Source organism: Tachypleus tridentatus, chromosome 13 (assembly GCF_004210375.1).
Source record: "Tachypleus tridentatus isolate NWPU-2018 chromosome 13, ASM421037v1, whole genome shotgun sequence".
Taxonomy (NCBI): Eukaryota; Metazoa; Arthropoda; class Merostomata; order Xiphosura; family Limulidae; genus Tachypleus; species Tachypleus tridentatus.
The window spans coordinates 130,080,987-130,101,263 of NC_134837.1; the positions used below are offsets into that span (position 1 = coordinate 130,080,987).

At 31.4% G+C, this 20,277-nt stretch overlaps 1 protein-coding gene and 1 long non-coding RNA gene across 8 annotated transcripts; one reads left to right on the forward strand and one right to left on the reverse strand.

Annotated features, from left to right (window-relative positions):
- Window positions 1–353: 353 nt before the first annotated feature.
- Window positions 354–18,027, reverse strand: LOC143236725 (uncharacterized). 7 transcript variants are annotated; one of them, XM_076475176.1, is made up of 5 exons: window positions 17,807–17,958; window positions 11,452–11,563; window positions 8,017–8,157; window positions 7,380–7,454; window positions 354–3,137 (listed from the first exon to the last, which is right to left on the reverse strand). In XM_076475176.1, the coding sequence occupies exons 4-5, from the start codon at window positions 7,443–7,445 to the stop codon at window positions 1,473–1,475; spliced, it is 1,731 nt and encodes a 576-aa protein (XP_076331291.1). In that variant the 5' UTR covers window positions 7,446–7,454; window positions 8,017–8,157; window positions 11,452–11,563; window positions 17,807–17,958; the 3' UTR covers window positions 354–1,472. The 7 variants fall into 7 exon arrangements, with proteins under 7 accessions (XP_076331291.1, XP_076331287.1, XP_076331288.1 ...); XM_076475172.1 differs by lacking the exon at window positions 8,017–8,157; XM_076475173.1 differs by lacking the exon at window positions 8,017–8,157 and having other exon boundaries at window positions 11,452–11,576; window positions 17,807–17,951.
- LOC143236728 (uncharacterized) lies at window positions 17,372–19,429 on the forward strand. Its single transcript, XR_013019729.1, has 2 exons — window positions 17,372–17,527; window positions 19,083–19,429. It is a non-coding gene; the product is annotated as an uncharacterized LOC143236728 (long non-coding RNA).
- The last annotated feature ends 848 nt before the right edge of the window (window positions 19,430–20,277 follow it).

The window sequence follows — 20,277 nt, forward strand, 5'->3', positions numbered from 1 at the left end:
TTTGATAGGTTACAAGTAAGCCTCCTAAGTCTGTTCCTTATGCTCAAGGTAAAGTTTCCCCATAAGAACATGTACATACAATCTTGGAAATTCATAAGCATGGAATTACCAAAGATATTAGCATCTGTTCATTACACCTGCATTTTCAGAGTAGCATGGTGCTATATATCTCTGTTGTCTCTCATGGTATAGTCTTGAAAACTGCATCTTCAAGTAATATGGTTTTTATAGATGCTGCAAGAGAAACTATTATTTTTCACAGTCTAATTTTACTTTCAATGTTATTTTCAACTAGAATTTGTTAACAAGCCACAAAAATAGGTGCAACTCCAATAATTTCAAAGTAAAAGGAAACACAATAAAATACATAATTTTATTTGTTACCTTCACAAATAATTTGAATTTTTCCTGAGAATTGGTCCACAAAAATTTCAAAGACAATGGTAATTAATCTCTACTCCTTAGCTCTGCATCACATAATCCACCCGAGTCCAGCTACTCAGTATTTGGTTTTTACATAGTTTTAATTACACAACAAATATTAGTTATAAATGAACCCAATCAAAAAGACCTGACACATTAACGGAAAAAGTTCTGAATTAACACAAGAACAAATACAAGACTACCCTGGAAATTTATTTTTAAAAACTTGAAAGGCAACTTTAATGACATTTATGGCTTGAAATAATGTCACTGTATTCTAATGTCATTTCTTTAACAAACACAATTAATAACAGACTATAAAGACTACAAGTAAACTAAAGTGTAAAAATGTGACAAAGTTCTTATAATTTAAATACATGTTCAAGTTACCTGTTCAGTGTTTATATAGTATAAAATATCATGAAAATTTACATGATTGGGATTTTACTGAAAGCTAACCATTACCAAAACTGAAATAAATTAAAATACAATTTTGTATATGATTCAAAAATGTTTTCCCATTTTGCTCTAATTAGTTTTAAAATTATGAACAGAATACTCATTTCAAATGCAAAATAAAAAATAACTTCAATTTCTGCCATAAAGTAATCAAATCAAATATACATGCAAATTAAAGTTTTTTCAATGAATTAATTTATATCTTATATTGCATGTTTTCTTACTCAAACATTTTATACGTAAATGATGAAATATTTGAAATTTCTTTGCACTTTTTAACAGGTGATTTTATAGATTTGGTAATTCTAAATAAGGTTTTTAAAGCTATGATGGACCAATAACATATCAGTTGGCTACAAGGTCACTTCTGAAGACCAGAACATCACAGGCACAATATTTTCAGTCTCCTAGAGAACCATGAAATTATATTATTTAGGAACGAACAGGTGGTAACCATAAGATAACCTGTACATTTTAATTTTTCATTTATTACAAGATTAAAAATTTAGACTATCATTTTATCACCATTTTTTTATTTATAGAAATATAATTTTTAGAAAAATTGACTTATATCCTTTAAAATATGCTATTCACCAGTTGATATTTACATAAGGCAATATATGTAGCAAGTCACTATTATATGACTCTACTGTAACTACATCTTTCCAATCCCTCCACCTACTGTTATGGTCATAATTTCCATTAACACTATTCCACTGCTCTAACAAAAGACGATCCACACACTCTTTTGTTACAGGTTCACTTTCTTTAACACTAGAATCATCTTCATTCCAATTTATACTATCTGGCTCTAGAACAGGCAATGATGATAAAATATTATTTATTTCCATGTCCACTGGATCATGCATTTTAGTGAAAGGTTTTTTGCATGACACAGGAGATTCCACATTAGACTCAGGGTGAGAAGGACTGCTGTTAATTCTTGGTTTGCCTTCTAAATTGATGGATGATTTTAAAAACATGGCCATGAGTTCTGACTTAGTTTGCCAAGTTTCAGCATCACAGTCAAACAAACCATAATTTTCAGCCTTATCTGGAAAGCTATTGGAATTTCCAAGATCACATGCATTATCACTTACACTTGTAGTAATAACTTTATTGGGCAGTGTGGCTCCTTTTCTAGCCTGGAATTCCTCCATTAATTGTTGATGAGTTTTGACTTTAGGTAGTTTAGAAACAGATGCTGCTGTAGCAAAAACCTTTTCTTTCAAAACATCTCTATTTTCTGACTGTCTGTACTGTTTTACCTTTTTTATTGGAATTTTTTCTAATTTATTATTTACTGTGGGTGAACAAGAACCACATGAGACCCTGCATGACTTAAAGCTCTCAAAAGGAGACTGTCTACTGTGGGAGAAAGTCCAAGCAGGTTCTGAAGATGAAACAAGACCATTTCCCAAAGCAGTTTTATCACTAGGGCAGCTTACACATTCTGCAAAGATACTTTTTTCTTTATGTATAAGAGAATGATCTTTCCTCAATCTTTTGTTTGCAGCATTGGTTTTGGCTACATCTAGATCACAATGAGAAGGACTTACTAGAACACATGGGGTATTTACAGCTATACTTGTCAGGTATGGGCTAAGCAAGCATTCTTCTCTAAATACAGAACTCTTAGGTTTTGGACAAGCTATAGTGAAAGAAGGCTGGTTTGTTAAGCTTGCCCTGCATGTTGTTGCATTATGTAGAGCTAATAATGCAGGACTTACAGGTTTGAAAACTTTGTTAAATGAAGGTGATATAACACTGCCATTGTGATTAACAATGTTGGGCGACATGATCCGACCTTCATTACCATTACTGGTAATATGAGATTGTTTTGATATTGGAGTGTGGTTTGAAAGTATATGGGAAGTGTGATGCCTGATGGATGAGATAGGACTATTGGATTCACTAGAGCAAAGCAGACTATCAACACATGTATGTTGTAAAGCTGGGCTAATTTGTTTGAAGGAAGATGATGCTAATGGAAGACATGTATATGAGTTGAGCAATGCTGGACTTTTAGAACCTCCACCAGGTCCAGGACCTGGTACATGTCCAGACCCTGGACCAGGACCCAATGGTTTTCTAATTGGTGGCGTACTTGTTATTTTGTTATTAACCGATGCCACATTAGCTGACTGATTTAAAAGTTTTAACCAAGACTTAATCAGTGCTTTTGCTCTCCTTGCAAGCTGTTCATTTGAAGTCTTTTTTCGAAGTTCATTCACATACTTTCCCAGTCTTGTTTGCTAGAGTAAATTAAAAATAAAATCAATTGGCAAAGTTATTTTAGGTGTATAGTATGATATATACTTGTTTAATAGAACTTCAGTAACTATTCATACAACAGAAATAGAGACGTTACTAAATGTTGTTATACTTTTCACTACCATTGGTAAAAATGTGTAATACATACACATATAAAATATTAACTATTTATTTACAAAAGTGCAAAGAAATAAGACACAAACTATTGATTTTTATGAAGTTATTCTGTACATATGAACAAAAGTATTTTTTAAACATTTTTAATTTATAAATGAAAAAATAAAACACAAACCTTAAAATCCTAACAACAATTCTGAAATTTTTATTAAACTTTAAGTTGTATAATAATGCCAAAATTGTTACTCAACCTGAAGGCTAAGCAACCAGTACTGAGCCACCAATCATTATAAAGTGCATGAAACATGACAAATATGATCCTTCCTACCTTTGTAGTTAACATACATGACATAAATATACATTAATCAGGTGCTTTAACAATGAACCAAAAACCTGCAGGTAAAATGAGCAGTCCAGAGCTTTACAAACTTGGATATATCTATGCAAGAGAAATTGGCATGTTACCAAAAAAGATGTAACATTTAATGCCAAGCATTCTGTCACAGATTTAAGTGTGTGATAAAAATTGTGTATGTGCATGAGACTGATTTATAATAATAATTTTTAACATAATGCATATGCTACAGAAGCAAAATCACTGAAGTTTGTTATCCATTCAGTGTTAATTTAGAGAGAACGTTTTTGTAACAAAGTACTTACAAATATTTTTTCTATTATAAAGACGTTGTTTGATCAAAATGTGAGTGAAATTTTATTATAAGCCATGTCCAGATATTTTAGGGGGTCAAACTTTTTTCCCTCCTAACTGAATTAGGAGAAGTGTGTGCTTAATGGGGTCAAGAAATGGAAAAAAAGATTGCAGAAGTTACATTTGGATGCTAGTTTAATATAATGCCAAGTAACTGTTAGTTACTGGTACAGAAGTTCTTATCAATATTGTTTTACATGTAATAAGGCAGGGAGATTACAGGATGAAAATACAAGTTGATGATTGAAGCAACATACCAAAAAAAGTACAGACTAGTTTAATGTACTATTATTCAATGTAACCTGCTGGAGATTAAATAACATTCATTCCCAGCTTTGTCTCTCCAGACAGAATGTGTTTAAGAAATAAATGGTGTATACAATCAACGAATTTTACTAAATATGCAGCATGCAGTATACTTTGTGTACTTAGAGTAAAATTTTTTATTTAGTTAGATAAAACAAAATAGTTGTGTCATCATTACATGTCTATAATTTAATTAGCTGTGGCAATTACATTTTTAAAGGCAGTTAGGGCAACAGAAATAATTGCCAAAAATAGCACGGTTAACTATAAAATTGCTTCAGTTGAGACTGTTGCCCAAGGAGATAAATGTAATATGTCAGAAACCTTAATATATGTAGCTTAAATAATGCTCCTCTTGTTTTCTAAAACTGACTTTCAGAAATCAATTAGATCAGGAATACTTGCATAGTGTTAAAAAACAAATACGTATTTCAGTAACATGTGGTCTACTATGCAATCTCTGTTGTGGCTATCCTTCCAGTAGTCAGCCTAGGACTTGGTTATTTAGCTGTTCTATGAACAACTTGGTATACTATTCACCTTTTAAATGATGGTTACAGAGAAGTTTCTTGCCATTGCCTCCATCATCTAGACAGCAGTAACAAACAGACCAGGAATATTAGGCATACGGTTTATTTAAATAATCTCCTTATTTGCACTACAGTAATAAGAGTGCATTATAAACCAGGTGCACACAGACATACACACCAAAAAGGAATAAAAATTTGTGTGCATAATAATAATACAAGAAACATAAACCCTAATTTTTCACAGTTTCACAGAATGTCCAAGCTGAGAAATTCCTACCTCTGTGTCATAACAGCACAGGTGTTTTTACAAAGACAGGAGTAAAACACCAAGGGTATAAAATTATCTAATATGGTAAAATAAAAACTGATTTTGATAAAAAAGGAAACTATGAAAGATTATTATAAATAGCATAACAGTTACAGTTCCTCTGTAATTAAAAAATAAAAGGCGAAAAAAAATCAAATACACTAAAATGATACTTGATGGACCTGGTCTAAAATTATGTCTTGTAAAATTGAAACTTGAAGGCACTGAATTCTCAAGAATTTAAATTAATTCTGGCTTTATGGGCAATATGTCTGCATTTATATATAGGTATAACATTTCTGGGATGAGCTTAAATACAATATTAAGATTTTTTTCATTTCAATAATTTGAATAGAAATGTACTTTGGAATATTTTTAACATTAGAAGAAAAGACTGCTATAATTAGTAGCTAAATCACCAATAGCAGTCACTAAATTAGGGATGCTGAAAAGCAAGAGAGAACTAACACTATTTGAGTTGAACCACAGGCAATGTTCCTTCTAAGCTGCAACAGCCACACAACAACTAATTAAATGCCACACTCTTGATTATTCCAGTTACATACATTCTCAGTAATGGTGAAGAGTCTCTACACCATGATGGCCTTAAAGGCCTCGGCAGTTGCTACATCTAGAGCCCCAATAATCAACTGGCAGCAGTGCAAAGCAGCCTAATGATTCAACAGGAACACAGGCTATATAGGTAATATGACAAGTAATGTAATTACTATGTATTTTCAACAAGAAAACAAGCTTTCTAGGTCTTGGGGATGATTTCTTCCCTGACATTTACTGCTTTGCTTCTGTAGCTCTATATTGCTGTTTAATCATATTAATTTGATGGGAAAGGGAGGGACATAAAGTACACTTTCACTTGTTCAAGAGTTTTCTGTCCTGATCATTCCATAAAAATTCAAAGAAGTAAATTCTGAAGAAACCCCAAGATTCATTCAGTTTTAAGATATGTATGTTGTGTATTATCTTAGGCTTCACATATACTGAAGAAATACAAACTAAAAAAAAATTTAATATAAATAAAAAATGTACAACAGCATTACTAAATAAAATTAGTTAATAGTTGTCACAAAATATGTTGCAATTTCATCAAGTTGTTTTGAAATAACTGTATTAAGATAATTATTATAAATTTCCATGATGTTTCTAATTGACTGGAAACATGCAAATTTGTGTACTAATCTTTTTAGAAAGGTATAGGTTACAGATATTACAGCAGCTGTTCTTAAATCTCAAGGTACTGAGTACAATTTGCATAGAGTTGTGAGATACCTTACTATTGCTTTGGCCAAGTATGAGTTATTTCCATAATTTTCTCTCGTGTTTTTTATCTCACAGCTTCACGTCTTGTTTATTCTGATGCCCTACCCTCAACAACTAGACATTCATTATATTAATAGAAGCTAGCTAATGATTTGGTAACATAAACAGACATTAGTGTGAATAACAACTGTTTCTTCACTTCTTTTCTTTTGCTGTCCATGTTTAAGTTATTCTTTGCTTAGCAATCCTGATGCTAACATTTCCCTTACCTGAAAACATATTTCTCAGAGATACCTCTCTAGAGAAGACAGTTTGCATATCAACCAAGAATAGTTTTTTGCATGTCACAAGCCTTAAACAAAAATCTCACCCCTACACATATTAATATGGACTGCACCAGCTTATAATGTAATTACTGAAGTACTGCCCTCTACCAATAGGAATGTGACACATTATCCATACATGGTAAATCTCTTGAGTACTAGCATTTCAACAAAGGCTCAATCTTGACAAAGTTGCATGGCTATTATAACTGTAAATTGAAAGAAAACTTAGATAATTCTTATCAGATTAACTGTCAAACTCCTTCCATTGTGTTATGGCTTGAATATATTAATTAGAAGTCTCGTTTAGTTTCTCATTATTCCGTTGTAATAATCTTAAGTGAAATATTATATCCTGCTATTTCACAATTATTGACAGCATACTTATGCAAACTAGAAAACATCCAATAACATACAAATTTCAGTGTATTGGTTTCGACTCTAGATACATTGAATGAATCACTAGGCTGCTAAAGACAAGCATAAAACAAATGAGCAAAATTGATAACCAATAACATAAAGTATGCAAAGAACAGTGAAAGATAAATCATTGAATATCAAAAAACAATAATACTCTCTACTCTAGGTTGGTTTGCACTCTAATTCATACAGTTATGACATGCTTTATTAATTTTATCATGTACAAATTCTACCTCTAATTCATCCTTTGTGATTGGAATCGTCTCCAATATTGATATGACCTCAGTGACACCAACCATGTCCACCACCTGCAAAAAAAAAAAAAAAAAGTTTCCTATTTTTAAAAGTTACTCACAAATCAGCCTATATACCCAGGTATATGTATCAGATTTGCAGGAGAAATATATGATAAAAGATAATTAATCTAATATGGATTACTTGCATGTTCCTGAAGTAAATTGTACTAATAAGGACATTAATCAGGAATGGAATGAAATTAACCATGTAATACATTTAAATCTGATATCATTATGTTTTTCAGACATTGTATTTTTTTCATACTGATAATCTATTTCCAACAGGTAGTTACCACAACTCATGAGGTTACCTATTCAGTTCCACCTCTATATACAAACTTTCTTTACACACACCACAAGCCTGTGTGCACCCCTTGTCAGAATTAGTTCATTTCAACGTGTTTCTTGTGTAAATCATTATGAATCCCCTTTTAACCAAAAGTAGCATGACATGCTCATATTTTCCTCTTCCTATATTTCTTAAGTCACTTTACTATAAATGCTTAAAGTTAGTGTCGACTTTCTCAACCATTAGAGTAACCAAAATCTTTTTCACAAATTCAAGTTTTCACACCTTGATGTAAGATACCAGACTTTACTTTTCTTGGCAACTTAAAGAATCACTGCAGATGACTCTCTAGTGGTGATGTCAGGTCATGGGGTGTAGTTGGTCGCTTGATGATTTCATGCATTTGCCTCAAACTGTCTCATATAGCTACAATAACTAGTACTGATTAAAACTGCTCCAAAATATCTTTAAACTATATATAGTTACAATTTAGCAAAAGTATATTATGAAAAATAAGTAAATAATTACTTTTCATTCATAACACCACTTCACTAAAATCATTATTTACATTTTAAAAGAAAATTAAAATAGATAATTAAATTTTATACATCATTCATATACACACCAACACCAGAACTTATTGTTGTAACTGCTTTAACCATATACTTAATTTTTATGATAATTTCAAGCAAACAAGTTTTGCATTGTGTAATCTGAAAACTGGTGCCTAGAAACTACACCCACTAAAGTCTGGGGTAATGTTACTTTATCTGCATAATTGTTCCTATTATTATGTACATTTACATGCTGAAACAAATCTGATTAACATGTTTTTTAAGCATCAGTATTTTACACCAAATTGTTTTAGTCAATTTGTAAAATTCTGTAAAGCAACTGATTTGTGTGCTTAAGGTAATAAAACACAATAAATTGCTATTCTGCACTATTATCAAAATATTAACTTTTGGACCTCCAATATTACAAGCTAACTTTCTAAGTATAACAAATAAGTATATAACCTATGGAATTCACACACAACATTACTGTAAGAAATGGATTGTATATATGTTTTGTCTCAGCTATCTTTATAAGCCCTGCTTTGAGTGTAACTGTTCACCGGAAACAAATGTAACTGTGATTAAAACACTTATACATATCTCTTTTCTTAAAATCTTATCCGACTGAATAAAGAATCGAATTTTAAAAAATGTAACAGACCTTACACTGATGTATTATGACAAATATAATCAATCATAATCAAGCCAGAGGTAGAAATAATGAAATAAAATTATATTCATTGAAGGGAAAGCTATCAGGAAGAATACATTCCCTCATGTAAAGTTACACTTCCTTGTGAATTGTCTTTTTACTTACTCCAATAATATCTTACTTTCGTGGTGAAGGGAAAAATACACATGGACCATATATTCCCAATAGGAAAAGCCTGATAAAACAATGAAATTCCACAATAAGAGCTAAATCATGTGAGAGTGTAATATATACGAGTGCCTATATATGAAAAATTTGTTAAATTTTGTGTACTGGGATTTCCCATAATATTACAATACCACCATACATGAAAGGGGTGAGCATGAAATCCATGATCTCTAAGTCGTGGGTCTAGTTTCCTATTACCAGACTATGCATGATCTATTTATGTGAAAAGATATTTTCATCACAAGAGTGGTAATTAATGAATAAGTCAAAAACTGCTAACAAAATAAGTTATGCTAACAGTTTTTGGTGCAAATTTTTGCTGACAGCCAAGAGCATAGCCATAGCATAAACAATATGTACACAAGGAAGATTACAAAATTGGACATAATATGCATCTCCAATGATGAGTGCCATGTCTCATAACAGAGTGCATGCAAATACTGCCTATGATAATCACATTAGAAAGACAGTCATGCCTACACAGAAGACAAAGAGGAATAAAAGTGCTGAAAGAATTTCAGTTCTGATCAATATTCTACCAATTAATGATACTAATATTTCCTTTACTTTTACACCTAGACTTGAGTTATTCAAAAAAAGATTTCAAGGATTTCAAAATGCCAGATATTTGTAATTTCATTAATCTTGTGTATATTAGTTGAAATGTAAATATTTAGTTAAGTGCTTTATTTCTTGTTACATTAATTGATCTAACAGATTCATTAGACTTCTTTCCAATTAGATCAGGCAATCATACACTATCATAACTTTCTGCAATTTTTAGGTGTCAGTAATTTTAAGGCATTGGAAGTAACTTAACAAAATTAAAACTAGTTTCAGTACAAGTATCAAAGAAAATATTGTTATGATTACCAGTTCTTTCTCACAATCACATTTTTTGATTATATCCTCCACAATATTAAAAATAAGATCTAACATGACATCTTCCCTACTAAGATCTTATACACGCACAGTATAAAAACAATTTCCCACAACCTTCAGATATTCTTTAGCCACCCATAATACTGAGCCCATTTTCAACACTAGCATAACTAATCTGTTTACATGTTCCATCAATGTCAGCAGCTTGGTCAGACAACTTAAGAAAAACTTGCCAATATTCAATTTTTTTTTTCTTTCAAAAACTTCAACTTAAAACTTCAAAAATATTTTGCACTTTTAATCTGTATCTAGAAAGGATGACTTGTTATAAGGGGGTCAAAACAAGAACTGATAACATAATGCCAGAGATATGAGGGTTACCTTATTTGGATGGGTTAAACTTTCTATTGAGACAAGAACTAGTAGTGATCTTACTGTTTTATATGACTGTCTGAAGAATTAATAATATGAAAGTCTCTAAACACTTTGTATTGAATTTTGAATACAATATAATAAGAAGAAATAAAGTTTGAATTCAGTGACTGAATGAAAGCATCCTATTTGGAGAAAATTCTATCAAGAAATTAAAAAGAGTACACACAATTAACTTGTAATAATTCTAACACATTTTTCAGAGCAGAGATTTATTTATTTAAAAAAAAATATTTCATTTTATACATAATTGCTCTTAAAACCATTGATTTCAATTTTAGGTTTGTTTCAGTAAAATATTTCATAGGTCTCTAAATAAAAATATAATAGTTTTTAGTAAATCAGTGCCAACTGGAACTCGGTGACTTCAATATAAGTTCAGTTTTATCGATCTTAACCATCATATTTCTCGACCTTTGTTGTCATGTTGAAGTAGCTACCTATATATTAACTTTAAAAAGTTAAAACTTTTTGATGAAAACTTCTGATTAAAAATTAAAAAAAAAAGAAGTTAGCTTATTTATAAATTTGGCATTGTAAAATATTTTATTTGTATACCAGTGATCATAAAAGGTTAAAATACATTGTGTTTTTCAAATCAAAACAAAGATGACAAATACAACTTTATATGAAAATGTTAGAACATAATAAAACAAAATTGTGAAGTGGAATCTCCAATAAATGTAAGCATTTTTAAAAGGTTCTTAGAAAACATTAATGAAATCTTTTAAAATTTTCAAAACTGCAAAATTCTACAAATGTTACACATAATAAATATTTTCTATTTGCAGAAGATTCATATTCTGTAGAAAGTTAATGTCAAAGTTCCAAATTGTTTCATCCAGTAGTTTGTTCAGAATGCAATGAACCAAACATGACATTTATTGACATTTTAAGACTTAAGACACTTATTTTTCTAACAAGATAAGCTAACAGAACAAGTCTATCTACATAATTCAATAAGATCACCTCTTATCTAGTCCCTGCAAATCCGAGCTGAAGATAACTTCTACCTGTCAAAATGTACACGTGCCCTCCCAGTCCTTCCATTCTCCCCATTAAGTATGAAAAATATGGTGCACTGAAATAAAATCCTTTAACAACTTTAAACACCTCAATTAGATCTTCTCTAAACTTCTTTTTTCACAAAGAAACAATTTCAGAGAGTATAATGTGTTATTTTATGCCAACCTTTTCATTAAAGGTATCATCCTAGTACCCCTTCTCCAAATCCTATACAACAATTTTATCCTTCCTTAGGTCAGAAGCCAAGACAAGACAATAATTTAAGTGCAGCTTAAACAGTGATTCATATAGTGAAGTTATAACCTCTTTAATGCTTGGATTCAATATTTATGTAATCACAACTGAAAATTTCCCTCCTACTAACAACAGCTCATTGTTTTGATGGCTTAAGTGGCTGATCAACCAAAACATTAAGACCCCTTTCTTCCATAACACTGTAAAGGTTATTCCTACCAAAATTATACTTACAATTCAAATTACGATAACCAAAAAGTATTATCTTGCATTTCTCATAATCAAAAGCCATTGGGCATTTATTTGGCCAATCCACCAAATAATTTCAATCATTATGTCTAGTAGTATCTTCCCCACAACCAGCAACACCCAAGATCTTAGTATTTGTGAGAAAATTCAAGTAACTTATTGACCATTTCTTCATCTATATCACTGGTGTAAATAAATTAAAAGAATTGAAAATAAGTCCTGAAGAATTCCACACTTGGAATATTAACCTTTTAAATACAGATTGGTCATTTTACACAAGACTTTCCACACTAAAAATGTGAAAACATTAAGTGTATCTAATAGAATTTGGCAATTTTTTTTGTAAATATTACAAGGCTGTTATACACAGAAAGTGAAAGATTTTAATAAAGTATTTATAGCAAAGATTTGTCTGTAAATTTCCAAAACATTTACAGAGTTAATCTGAAAGAAAGGAATTTCCACACTAAGAATAAAAATACTCCTTTTCATCTTAGTTTCATATTTCATTTGCAAAACATCTAGAACATCCTAAATAAACATCAAAGTTTTATACTTTATTTTCTCTATCCTAACACTAACAGGGACTACATCTCTTAAATTCTAAAAATTCTGAAATAAGAAACATCTTTTTACTTCTTTTTTTAATGAATTGTCACCATATTTTAAATTTCATTGTCTTCACAATTTCAGCTGTTTACTATTTTCCCACATAGTTTAATTTTATTGCCTGACTTGTAAAACACAGCTCATTCATCCCTGAAACACATCACCAAGAAAACAAATCAGCAGTTTCCCACATACATTTTCGTACATGATGTTCTGGGCTCATATAACAGTGGCTACACAACTCTATTTGTATTTTCTCTAAGTTATGTTACAAAACAAAATGTAAGTACCTTTTAAATATACATTTTAAAATAAATAATAAATAAATCATCAAATCAAAATGTCTACAAACAATTATAATTTAACTGTTTTTATTTTAAACTAAAGGCAGAAAAAATGAAGTGCTTATGCATTAGCTTTGTTTATCCACTTCTACTCAAACTCTCAAGTCTTTGCTACCAGTTGTAATATGACTATTGAAATAAAAATTAAGTTCTTATTGGGTTATAAAAAAATTCATGTCAAATAAGAACATGTGGTATTTGAAGTTAAACTAAACTAAACTAAACTAAACTAAACTAACGTGTCAGGGGTTCAGCTTAGAGAGAGAGAAATCAGAAGAGTTCTCTCCCCAACCGGGGTGTTCAGGAACGTTGTGGTTCCTCTTCGTCCCCTTTCGTGGATTGTTATTAAGATTAAGTGGTAGTTTTTTTGTTTTTTTTTTATTTAATAAATTAATTATTCTTGACTTTTTGGGTGGAGGATGTCTCTCTAAATGTTGTCTTGGGTGGAGACAAAGGCAGCAGCGGAAAGAAAGGCCAGGACCTGTCCCGAAAGGAAGAAGTTGAGCAGATGTGAACATGAATATAATTCATTCAAATCCAGATCAAATCAAACGGCACGATTTGGGGTCTGGCAAAAGAGTTGCCTGGGCTGAGATCTAGAAATCCAATGCCTAAAGATTTTGATGTGGGGGGAAACGGGAGTGCCCCGAGAAAACCCACTTTCACAGGACAGGCGCCGAAAGTTTTGCCTTTGAAGTTAAGGACAGATGGGCAGTCCTTCTGATGTGGGTTTGGAAACTTTATTGATATCTCACAAAACAGAGAAGTTAGGATATTGACACTGTACACTGGCCCTTGAAATTGTTTACATATGTCATCAGAAGTGAAACAGGGTACATGTTGTTATAGTGAAGTTACACAAATTGGAAGAGAATTCAGAATATGGATGTGTCACAACACAGAGAAAACAAGATTGAGGTTTTTAAAAAAACCCATCAAAATTAAAACTTAAATAATTTAAATATTTTATGTTAATTTCACAAAAACACATTGTTTGCAAATTTGTTTAACAATATTTTAAAGGTAACTATCACACACACAAACATTCTCACAAGCCTAAACCTGGACCACAATTAAAGGGCTAATCCAGTTTGATTGAACTATTTATAAGAGCCCTGTTTTTTCAATCCAATGAATGAACGTAATTCCTCATGCCTAAAAAAATCTTTTGTTTTCAACAAGCTTTTATGTGGCACCCTTACTCTTGTAAGTCTACATAAGCAGTGACTTCTTTACAGAATGCCAAAAGATTAGCAACACTCCCTCCCAATAAAAACATATTCACTCTCCAAAAAGTTTTATACTTTATTAAATAATTGTGCAAAGGATCTTTTATAAGTTTCAAAACATTTCATCACCTCTGACATAAAAATGAACTTATCCTTATTTTACCCTCCTTTGAAAAGAGAAATTACATTAGCCAACTTCCAAATTGTCTAGCACTTGCCACTATTAAAAGACATACAAAATACACTAACAATAGGCTTACAATAATCAATTCTTAACCTTCTTCAAAACCCTTGTGTAAATGGTATCTGATCCAGAAGTTTTATCATTCTTTAAACATATTTTTTTCTTAAGTTTAGAGTTAATGAGGTTACCTTGTTCTCTATTGTAGTATAATAGTAAATACAAAAGAATATATAAAAAAGTGAGAAAAAAGGAAATACAACTCCAAAAACAAAAATTCAGTTGTTTCACTTCTTGTTTCCATATCAAAGACAAATATTTTCATTTTTTTTAAACATATATCAAAAATTAAAAACCTTTTGAAAGACCTATTAAATTTTATTGAAATTCAGACATTTCAAAGTCTCTGAAAATCAAAAATGACATTCAGTTTATAAGAATACATTCAAGGACCTCTATGAAACTTGGGAAAAGATAATTTTACAACCATAACAGCTAATGACCCACAATATTAAATAATGCCACACATACTGTTGCCACCACTTTTTAAGGCACTTAACAAATTTTCCACTACAGAAAAATTGTTTTTCTTATTTCATTAGTGACTCACAGTTACAAATTAATCCTATTTTAATTATACTAGATCTTGTGAAGGCAGTAAATTCGATTGAGTTGAATAGAAGGCTTGATAGATATATGAATGATAAGGACTAGCTTTAAAATTTTATTCTGTATTTTTTAAAATTTATTTATTTAAGTTTTAGTTTAGCTTGGAGGATTGGGCAGCTGAGATGGACCAACACATCTCTTATTGCCCCTAAACTTTGTTAAAAAAAATTCTGACTTCAGGCATTTTCAACTCAGCTTTTCCTTGAATCTATGCCATTAAACCTAACACACAGACACATGTACACCTTTAACACCAATATATATCTTGCTGTCCAAATATCTTATTTCCAGTTCCAGATTCTACTATCTATCACTTTAGTTTATTCCCAATTTTTCACACTTTCATCACTATGAAACTTTAATGAATATACTCAGTCCTTCTTTAAACATCCCATGAGTGTGATCTATCTTCCCACTGCTCTGTGAGCAACGTAACACACCAACCAGTATGGTGAACATGTGATATCCAGTACAATCTAACCTATATCAATGGAATCTATCTCTCATACGTGATTCACCCATATTCTTAAAACTATTCCACGGGTTCAACCAGCCAACTTGTTGCTCTAAGCATATCCCTGATAATGTTTTAAGTCTTTCGTTGAGTAATTCGTTCTTGCACCTAAACCTGAGAGAGCACCTACAAAAGGGCCACACTTACCTGTTTGTTATTCCTACAGTTCTGTACATGTTTTAAGCAACTTCCATGATTTACAGTTTCTAGTATCATATACTACAAAAACAGAATGTTTCTTAGTACCTGCAACTAAACTGTTAACACAATCTGTAATGTTCTCATCTTTGCACTTTGCAATCAAAATATTGTTCTACTCTTCCTATGTTATCAACTACAAATAACTATTAGTATACTTAATGAGATATCATCCTCACTGCCTTGTGTAACATGTAAGGAGCAAATGTTTCAAATCTATTATGAACTGGTAACTTGAACCTACATATATTGCCTTAGTTTTATTCCTTTTATACACCCATGTAAACTGAGCTCTTTCTTACCCTCCCTCAAAGCAGCTTTTACACTAGTTCCTGTTACACCTTGATTTCTACTTTTAAAGTTATTTTTTCCTCTAACAGTTCAACCTTCTTCTCTAAATCTATTTGTAAAACTATGTAGATTCTGTAAAAGTTTTGACAACATGGCAAGCTTTCTTGAAGCCTCACGAATACATCTACTCTAAATGATGAGAAATGATCACTGATATAATAAAATGCATACAATTTTCTAGAAGAGATAACTAGAATTACCAAAGTTAGTACTGCATGCATACTTTGTGGCAAGATTATGTTTTTGTATGTAATATATTGATTCCATACTTTCCTATTCTTATTCAGATTGAATGACTATTTTCAGCAGTATTCCATCGACTATAGCCAGATCTGCTTCTGAATCTGAACTCTGTAATTAAGTACCATGCATTCATCTTTGCCATATTTTTAAGACTACTTTAAACTTTTTTACACTGTACTTGGTCTCTTTCTTAAACTCAGCTAAAAATTCACATTTAAATCCATACTAAATTTTGTTCTTAGTTACTTTTCTTACCTGAAAGGTAAATCAGTGCCTGAGGATATTTCATATCTTTTCAGTTTTATTCATTTAAACTAATATCTTAGTCTTAATGAAGTTAATTATCAATGTTTGGATATTTCATTAGTATGGCTAGCCCAAACAGTTCCAGAACTATGACAATTTACTGTGAATTTAAAAAAACAACTTAATTTTGAAATTTGTACTGTTATTTTGACAACCTACCTAAATTTTGTTTTAGGTAACAATGGAGCTAACTTGAGACTACTGAAACAGTATTGTAACTTCAAATTCAGAGTAACCGCACTAGCAGTGCTTGTCTCAGTTTGTGGAAGTTTTTTACCCAAATGGTTCATAACGTCCTTCTGACTGTTATTCACATATTATGCACTGTTCGTTATTGAAATTATAACCTTACTATTTATTTTGCATTTATTAACACAATCTTATACACAGAGTTGTATATTATTTTATAAATAAATCAAAGACATTACTTCCTAAAACATAACACAATCTTACGACTACCTTCATCGAAGTTACTTCAACAGTCTACGTTGTAACAATGTATGTAGTTTATAATGTATTTAGCATGTAAAAACTTAAATTAATGGTTCGCAATTTCCGTATCAGTATTTAATAATTCAAAATTTTATGTCACTGGTAAAATAAAATGTTATAACTATTTTCAAATTTAAAACATTTAGCCTTTCTATATTAGGCTTAACTCTTGGAAGGCTATGTATGAAACGCCGCGGTGTGATCTGGTAATAGTAGGAGTTTACCGGTCACAGAACGATCGCGCATGAGCCGTGACATTCGAGTTGTGAGTCCATACGATTTAGGTTGTACTTGTAAGTAAACATTCACAGAACATTTTATAACGTTGTATCTACTTAAATTTGTATAGGTTTTCCCCAGGGATGTCAACTATGTAACTTAGTATTATCTTGTTGATAAAGTAAGTATTCCTTGTTAAATGGTATTAAAGATACAATTTAACGTTAAGCCTAAATCTTTTCTACCAGTACCAAATAATGCGTACCATACTGGTACCGTGCAAAATATTCTCTACAGCTAAAGTTTGCTTCCCAGGGCACAAAGTTTAAGTCCTTATTACAAGTTATAGTACTGAACTCGGAAATTTTTTTTTTTAAGTGTCGTCCGTAGTTTAAGTCGTATAACCATTGTTTCAGAAAACATTTGAAGTCGAAGCTCATACGAGAGAAATTTAGCTTACATTGTTGTCCTTGTCTAATGCTTTCAATAATCTCTTCTTAACTTCGAATGGAGAATGCTGCATGTGGCGTACTTAAGTTAAAACCAGGTTCTACTGTGACTCAGTTTTATTGTAAATGTATGCTATCTTCCCACTGCTCTGTGAGCAATGTACCGGTCTATATACTATGGCGGACATATGATATAATGGAATTGTGGGATTGTCTTCAAGCACCCGAAAGTGACGTTTTTTGTCGAAGTTTGTCGAAGATGACGCCTTTGTAGGCAGACTTGCGCAATATTCCAAAAACTATATATAAAGGAAGCATATGCTATTATGCTAGATGTAGAATGAGGAATGATGGAGAGGTATATTACATTTTCTTTGTTAGTCGTTTAACACGCTGTATTATGCTGTTCAAAACGGTGCAGCTGCGTCGATGGGACAAAGTGTATGTTAAATAAATGTTGCAAAAACGGATTTAAATGTACTGTGTGTTTAAAAAAAATGTAACGATTTATAATAGTTTTGAGATATTAATTTGAATGATGAATTGGTTGTAAAAATCATTGTTGTTTAACTTAACATTTCATAACAAAAACGCCAAAGGTTACATATACTTTTGTTATCTTTATCTATGCTTTTATCTGTATATTCTTTAGTATTTTAAATTTGAACTCTCATTTGCCAGTATTGTTAAAGTATTAAGTTATACTTAACATACACTTTAGTTATTGTAACGAAACTCACACGAACAATTGTTGAAAAATGGAAAAGAGTAAACTCAGAAAAATAGTTCAAAGATCCCTCCAAAATAAGAAAATACCTATTAATGAAATAACGTATAAAATGAGCAGCGATGTAAAGAATGTTACGATGCTGAGGATATTTCTTAGCTTTTAAACCTGCTGCCAGCTTTTCTTTATCATCAAACTTAGTGCTATTCCTATCACAGCAGAGCAGTTCTTTTCAATTTCAACAAAAGCAAATTTCGTGTTACATTGTGTGTGTACGAAGATGTATTTAACTTTAGGTTGTTTCTCGTTTTTTTCATGAACATGCCAAGCAATAAGTTACAACGCTTGTATCGACTTAACTGCAAGGAAGTTGCAATAATACAGAGCAAATGTTTAAAGAAACTTGTATTCCAGATTCTACTTGTTTAAATAAACAAAATGTATGATGACTAGGTAATTAAAAAAAAAATCTAGAGAAACACAAAACAAACCACAACACACACTAAACAATCTACTTGTTAGGTCAGTACAGATTACTGAACGTTTTCTCTTATTTACAGGATTTTTTTCTGTTTTCATCAGAGGAGTACCCCGCTGGTACAGCAGTTAAGTCTACCTATATACAACACTAAAATCAGGCTTTCGATTCCCCTTGGTGGACTCAGCAGATAGCCCAATGTAGTTTTGCTCTAAGGAAAAACACACTCATCAGAGGATTTTTCAGTAAACATAGAAATAATTTCTCAGTTAGAACGCCTTTGCAAATAACTTCTTGATAATATGCGTGAAATTAAACCAACTATTAGGTTTCACAACCTTCATTTATATAGTACCTAATTATCATAGTTGAGTAAGATATGTGATGTAAAAATGGAAACTGAAAATACAACAAATGCTTTTCCTTCTAGCAACAAAGTCTATTTCAGATATTTTTAATATTCTTAAAATCTTTATAACTTTACTAGTCCCATTTCACGCAAAGCTACACGAGGGCTATCTGCGCTAGCCGTCCCTAATTTAGTAGTGTAAGGCTGGACGGAAGGCATCTATTCATCACCACCCACCACCAACTCTTGAGCTACTCTCTTACCATCGAATAGTGGGATTGACCGTTACTTATAATGCCCCACGGCTGAAAGGGCGAGCATGTTTCGTGTGATGGGGATTCGAACCTCCGGCCCTTAGATTACAAGTCGAGTGCTTAACCACCTGGCCATGCCGGACGTTTGTGAAAAGCCAGAACAAAAGTTTAAAGGAACTTTTATCCCAGAGTTTACTTTCTGTTTAAATAAACAACATGTCTACTTACTAGGTAACGAAAAAAATCAGAAACAAAACAACAAAAACTCACACATACACAAAGTAATTTGTGTCTATCTCCAGATATTTTCAATATTCTTAAAATATGCAACTTTATCAGTCTGTACATCCTATGCCTGATTTTCATGTTTGGTAATGAACTGCAAAAAGGTATTCGAAATAAAGCAATGCAATATCATATATATATACGGTGTGGCTCTGTAAAGAAATATTGTGACTCATATTTATAACATCCAAAAGAAAATACTTAAGATACTGTACTTTGTATAGCAATCTTGAATTTGTACCTACATGCAAACACTAATATATATATGTATATACACTATAATTTATATAAATTAATTAGATAAAAGTTACTGATAACAGTGTTATGACAACACAAAGTTATATTTCTCTAACAACCACCATATGGCAACATCTTCATTCTAACCTTCA

Excerpts from the sequence above, each read along its gene's own strand:
- LOC143236725 (XM_076475170.1), bottom strand. The coding sequence starts at position 17,869 with ATGCAGCATTCTCCATTCGAAGTTAAGAAGAGATTATTGAAAGCATTA. Across the intron at positions 7,455-17,806 it reads CATTAGACAAGGACAACAAT|GTGGTGGACATGGTTGGTGT; the intron begins GTAAGCTAAATT and ends TTTTTTTTGCAG. Across the intron at positions 3,138-7,379 it reads TCACAAAGGATGAATTAGAG|CAAACAAGACTGGGAAAGTA; the intron begins GTAGAATTTGTA and ends AATTTACTCTAG.